This window comes from Barbus barbus (genome assembly GCF_936440315.1).
Source record: "Barbus barbus genome assembly, chromosome: 21".
Lineage (NCBI taxonomy): Eukaryota > Metazoa > Chordata > Actinopteri > Cypriniformes > Cyprinidae > Barbus > Barbus barbus.
Genome location: NC_136749.1, coordinates 22384267 through 22391275, shown reverse-complemented (window position 1 = coordinate 22391275; position 7009 = coordinate 22384267). Strand labels below are relative to the sequence as shown.

The 7009-nt window shown below is 35.6% G+C and overlaps 1 protein-coding gene across 1 annotated transcript; it reads left to right on the top strand.

The window, feature by feature from the left end:
- The first annotated feature begins 834 nt into the window (after positions 1-834).
- Positions 835-3526, top strand: LOC306886956 (uncharacterized protein). Its single transcript, XM_079444353.1, has 2 exons — positions 835-967; positions 2148-3526. Exon 2 carries the CDS (start codon positions 2164-2166, stop codon positions 2671-2673), a length of 510 nt encoding a protein of 169 aa, XP_079300479.1. The 5' UTR covers positions 835-967; positions 2148-2163; the 3' UTR covers positions 2674-3526.
- Positions 3527-7009: the final 3483 nt, after the last annotated feature.

The window sequence follows — 7009 nt, the reverse complement described above, 5'->3', positions numbered from 1 at the left end:
ATAGATAGATAGATAGATAGTTCTTTTTTAGTGAATTCGCCCCATAGTTTGTATTCCACCAAGTTGTTTCAGTCAGGCTCAGTTGGTTAACTTCAGGTCACACTCAGCACGGAATGGAAGAAACTGATCTTTCTACTCAGTGCAGCTCTGGATAGCTTATAGCACCCAGAGGCAGGGGGAACTAATACGGTGTGACCCTAAAGTCGTGTATACATACACCAGAGGAATTAAAGAAACTACCCAAGAGCGAGAGTGGCCGCGTTGCCAGGGAGATTAGCCCAGCGAGCTTTTATGTGTGCATCAATGTAAGCAGGAAGATGGCAAAATAAATAAATTAAAGCGGCAAAATGGAACATTATTTGGTGTTAAATCTGTAGAAATGAAAAGCTAATGCCTGCTCTATCTCTCTGCCTTCCTGTCTCTGTTTTTTATTCATACCTTCCTCTAAAAGCTGGGCTTGTTTGCCATGCTGGGATCATTTAAAAAGTATAATTTATTTGTAATGAAGTCAGGAAGCTTTGATATGACACTGTGAACGAGGGAACAGTGAAGAGAAAAGCCACATTTCTGTATTACAGATCACCTGTAGGCTATTGCATGCCATATTTGCTTTTCTGTAGGGAAGAAGAAATGTGTTTTCTCTCTTTTCAGTTGGCACATTATGTGTTTTAATTTCACAGCTGTCATGTTTTGAATTGAATCAGAGCTGTTAGGATTAAGATGAATGCATTTTGATAATTCATAATCCGGAACTGAGACCGGGCAACAGGGCAGAACGCATCTGTCATGTAGGCTTCACATATTTAACCACTTCCTCTTAGATAGGGTGAAAAATTGCAACAGAAAACGTAGCTCTCAAACTAAGGGCCCACATACTCTGGACAGACTCTGTACGCGCGCACTTAGTCTCAAAATATCCACAGCCTCCTCAAGACATTCCACACCCACGTCCTGCTGACTCATTCAGGTAAATTTACATTAATCGAGAATGCTATTTTCACTGCTATTCTTTTGTTTAAACACCTCAGCACAGGTTTCAAAAACTGTAAATGAGATGCAAGTGTTTTATTCACCTAGAAATTTAGAAGTGTATATGTTCCTGTTTAAGTTGAAATACCGACAGAAGCAGGTACAAGACATTATTTTCATACCAACGTGACAGAAATAGATGATAGAAAAGAAAAAAGTTTGCTAAAATGAGCTTGTTAAAATCAACAAGAAACAGCATTTGCTAATACATTTATTTCCAAATCATGATATTTTGGATTGAAATAACAAATTTGGGATGCTCAATATGTACATCAATTATCTGATTGTTTTAGAATTTTCTGTAACACTTTATTTTAGGGTCTCTTAACTAGTTGCTTATTAGCATGCATATTACTAGAATATTAGCCTTATTCTACATGACCTTATTCTACATCCCTAATCCTACCCAATACCTAAATTTAACAACTACCTTACTATTAATAAGAAGCAAATTAGGAATTTATTGATGGAAAAGTCGTAGTTAATAGTGAATAAGTGTTCCCTATTCTAAAGTGTTACCGAATTTTCTAATTTATCAGTAATCATCAGTGTTGGATTGATATCAGCCAATATTGGATATTGAATTGTTGCTCTGTTCTTTTTTTTCCATTTAAATTAGCTGCTAACAAGCAAATCTTTCAAAACACTAATTATTTAATAACATTGTTCTTTAGCAATTCTTAGAATATCCAATTTTCAGTATGAACAAAATATATATTTTTCATACTGTGCATTATAATGTTGTGCCTAAATTAACTTTTAATCATTTAATATGGTTTTAGTTTTTAGTGTTTTGTTATTTTTATTTAGACAAAACAATATTTAATTTTAATATTGCGCCATTTTTGTGATTGGTTTTGGCAAAAAAAAAAAAAAAATATATATATATATATATATATATATATATATATATTTGTACAATAAAAAAAGTATTGTATCAATATTGAATTTCTTGCCAAAACCAATTACCAATAATTATTTTAAAAAAAAGAATAGACTTAAAGACTTTTTTTAAGGAATTAATTAAATCATGTCTTTATTCAATATGCGGTTGTGCATTAAGGAAGTAAAAAAAAATCAGTTGTTTTGATCTTAAATTGCTTTCATTCTCCCTGCAGACTTCATTCTCCAACAATGACAAATCATTTCAGCCTATTGTTTGCCATCTTGGTCATCGCCATTAAAACATTAAACACTGAAGAGGAGCTGAAGGAGACTGGGTTTGGATATCCACCTCCCCGACACGGACTTGCCCTAATTAAGTGGTATGTGAAAACCTGTATTGACAATAACATGGTGGCTCTCTGTAACCCTGTGGCTGGACAGTTTGGGTTCCATGAGTTCCATAACAGCGGGTCCCTGCTCCCTCCGCTGAAGGACAAACGCACGTATATGTACTTCACCATTGGAAACCTTCACTACCGACACTCTGAGGATCTTCCCTATGAAGTGAGGAAATACTATGATCCACATAACAAAATGAGCAACATGGACAGAGTCATTGTGAAGCTCAACAGGAACAAGAACAAAATCGAGGAGATCTACATATCAGAGCACTATAACCCTCCCGGAACTTTTCAGTTAGGAGCCTCTCTCATCAGTGACTTAAGGCAGCGCCAGAACTTTCATAATATTTTTGCATAAGGTCTTCTATTATTAGAAAAAAAAAATCCTGTATTACCAGATTTGCTTCCACTATTTCCCCACAGCTGAGCCTTTTTGCACTTTCAGTTTACTAGATATTTTAACTTTCACTTCTGAGTTTTTCTTCTCTGTAGCCCAATTTATTTCACTTCTCTTTTTTATTCTCTCCATCACATGCCATAAAACAATTTAGTAACTTCCTAATGAAGTTAAATGTGGACTTTAGAGCTGGTTGGGTTTACAGTTTACGGCAATGTGATTAATGTTTGCCTACCTTTGGTCATATCAATTATAAATATGGGCTTTAAAGGTGAAGTGTGCAATTTTTCTTTGTTAAAACATGTTTTCTATGCCAGCTCATGCAGCCTGATCTCATTAGTATTCATAGGCATTTGTATAGCACTTACATTTACATGTCTTTATATTTGAATATACACTGAAAACACAATGCATATAAACTGACAGCATCTTAAACAACCATATTTACAATTGCACAGCTTAAAAAAAACTCCTTTACATTATATTTTATAATATAAAGTTACATATTATATTATGATATACATATATTTATGAGTCCTTAAACCTTCCCCTATCCTGATTACTTCTCAACCATATAAAGAATGTATAGGTAATAGCAAAAGTTCGGTTCAATTTTGCAGACCAAAAGGTAAATTTTCTAGTGTAAATATGGTGTAGTAAAGTTACTTTTAAGCCAGGCAACTTTCTGTTGGTAAGCATGGTGAATTTGTTTGACTTGATGCCATTGCAAAATCGGTTTGGGGAAATCTTTCGCCTCAACAGGAAATTCCCAATTGCATGCATTCCTATTAAAATTACAGGATTTCATTCATTTAAAATTTGTCAACTGGCAATAATTGTACCTCAGAAGCACCAATACCTATTAAACGAACAAAATCAAATTGCAGAACACAAAAACAACTGTAAGTATTTTTGATTGATCTTCCCGCAAAGCATAGACAATAACCAGCCCAACAGCAACTCTAGCTCAATCAATGATTTGAATTTGTCCAACCAATAGGGGAATAGTCAGGAAACATTCAAATATCTTAAAACGTTAGTAAATCCATTTAGTGCTGGTAGTGGTGACACATTTCATCTTTAATTCTAATGTAATTCAGATGATTAAAATCACTCCTTGAAGAAAGGTTACAGGGTTACATTCATTAATTATGCTTTAATTAATGCAAATGCAAGACAGTTTCACTTCTCCAGGTCTAAAAAAGGGAAACTACTGACAATAAACCATTATACAGCACGTTTGCATAATGTAAACATCTGCCTGTGTATATGCATATGCGTAAGCAACAGACAGTGACAGATAATGAGTAATGCTTATAAATGGACAGACGGAAGCATTCATTGTGACTTTCTATGTAAATGCATCCAGTCTGAGAATATTAAAAACTGTTGCACCACATTTAAAAAATGCTTGAAGTTTCACATAATGGAACTAATGGAAGTGTTCCATTAGTTGTTCAAATTTAGTAAGAGGAAACACTGTCTCAACCTCACTCAATTCAAGAACCAGTGTACAACACATTCACTATAGAGGTGTGAGTGGACCGTAGATTTCAATCATGTGAACATGTCAAGAGTGGACACTACAATAGTTTGAAAATCAAAGTTTTGGGTATTTGGGTGAAACTTTTGCTCTCTGAACAGCAACGCAGCAACGATGCCACCAAAACCCAGGACTGTTTGAGACATACAAACAGAGAATACAGTACATATTGCTAAATCTCTTTAGTGCTCATCACCGTCTAATGTGTTTAAGTGTCTGTAATTTAAAATACATTACCATAAGACAACAAACTCCCAATCTTTATCATAAGAAATCTAAATGCATCACAGCCCATATCTTTGACAAAATTCTTTAAAACTTTTACTAGCACTACAGACAAGCAAATGGCATGCTTCATTGCCTTGCGTTTATTCAAATATTTTATTGTGTCATGATTGGATGTATCACTGTATGAATGGCATTATTTGCATACAGTGTAGAAGACGCAATGGAATGTGTGTGCCTAAATGGGCCTGGTTTATGTTTGAAGCAATACATGAAATATGTCCAGAAAACACTTGAACATGATCGCTCTTTACAGAATCCAATAATGTATATCCAATAATATCGTTTGCGATACCAGTCACTTTTTTCATTTGAAAGACTTTTTGTTGTTGTTGTTGTTGATGTAAATTGGAAATCCTGTTATTTTCATAGCCTTTTGTTGTTCCAAACAACTGTTTCACTGTATTCCAAATCTTCTGAATCTATATGATAGCTTTGTATCATACATTTGGGGGGGGGGGGGCTTTTTGTTTTTTGATTAACTAATAATTTCAATCACTGCACCTTCTTTAAAATCTCACTACAGCCTACCTGTTAATGACTCACATACATATGAATGGGAATTTAATGAGATGCGAAGATCATAGACTTAGATCTAACATTTCACTCAGTATGTCCAGGGCAAAAAGATGAAAATTTGGGCTTTTTTCTACCACTTGTTTCTGTGCAGCTATAGGGGGAAAGTCTTTGACAGAATCCTAAAGTAGCAGAAAGAACAGATGTCTTGGGATGATTAATGTGCCTCTCCTCCTCTCCTCTGAAGAGCAGTGCGTCTGTGCCTCTTGCACCCTCCTCTCCAGAGTTACTGTGCAGAGTCCCTCCCAGAGTCAGGGCCACCCTCCAGCTCTGCGTCTCGCAGCCCATCTCACTCGCAAAGTGCCGGTCAATGAGGAGACACAATAATGTGCCATCTGAAAATCCAGCGCTCGTGAAACGTCAAGGGCAGGATGGCTCACTGGAGACAGGGTTTTAGGTGAAGGGCCTCTGAGAGATGAAGCGATTCTGTGAAGATAATGAGCCATTTTGAATATTGCAGTTCTATTTTCTCATAATAGGCTGTGTTTTGACGCCTTTGTAGTGGTCTTAAGATAGATACACTTGGTGATCAGTGGGTTTTGGTCAGTAAAGGAGGAGTTTGGAGGGCAGGTTTGTATGCTCAGGGGATTACACCTAAATCCCATAGATAGAGGAGGGCAGAAAGATGAACAGAAGCCGAGTGTGACTGTTTCTAGTGGTGAGGGTTGTTACAGCTGAAAACACTCGCATAGAGCAATTCTGCCCCCTTCTGGAACATGTTGGATGTGCCGTTTTCCCTCACAAGCTGGCTGCTTCTTCATATGTATACGTCTGTGCTATAAAAACAGAATCTGAAAACAGTATGTCTGAAATGACAGGATAAATAAAAGAATATGCGAAAAGTGTGCATCCAGTGGTCGCTTTTCTATCGCATGTGGCCATGGGAGATCATTTGCGAACACGTTCATGCTACATACAACATACCTTTTTAAAAGTAACAAAGTAATTACTGATTTAAAAGAAGTAGTATGCAATTTTGAACACATCCAAAGTGTTTTTGGCCAATGTTTTTTTTTATTATTATTTATTTATTCACACCAGTTTGTTTCTACCCTGCTGAAAAAAAATAACTAAAACCAGCCTAAGCTGGTTGCCTAGTTTCAGCTGGCCATCCAGCCTTGTCATTACTGGTCAGCAGGCTGGTTTTAGAGGGGTTTTGGCCACTGCCTTATAGCTGGTCAGGTTTGGAGGCCAGCTAAAACCAGATACTTCCAGCTTAAAACAACTAAGACCAGCCATCCAGCTTAGGCTGGTTTTAGCTGGGTTTTTTTCACAGAAAAATTCAAATTCATAAGGACATATATTTTTCTTTATTGCATTTTTTGTGCTCTGTTTGTTGCATGCGTGTGGATTATTGTCCAATAACCACCAAAGAGGAGAGGAAGAGGAAACAACAAATATGATCATACTTGTGCAAGGGGCCTCATAAAAAGAGGCATCTACACAGTTTCTTGTGTAAAGACCCAGTTTACACAGTGAAAAATTTATAATATATCTAAAATATTATTTAAAAATATTTAGTTTCTATTTAGTTCTATCTTCATTACATTAGTACATTGTATCCTACACATATAGTGTTTTTTCTATCTGTCTTTCTTTCTTTCTTTCTATTAATTTACTTATTTTACGTTATTGATTTATTTATTTATTTACTTGTATATTTACTTATCTTCAATTCAATTATTTTATTTAACCTTATTTATTTATTTATTTACACATTTTTTCTCTAAACTTTTCCTTAGACTCCTAGCCCTCTCTTGTGTCCCCTGGGGTCCCTGGACCCCTGTTTGAAAACACTGCCCTAAACAACCACTTTTTAAATTGTAACCATTTGACCACGGTAGAAAGCTGGTATTAAATATTAATGCTTAAATTTTGTATTACATAGAAATT

Excerpts from the sequence above, each read along its gene's own strand:
- LOC306886956 (XM_079444353.1), top strand. The coding sequence starts at position 2,164 with ATGACAAATCATTTCAGCCTATTGTTTGCCATCTTGGTCATCGCCATT.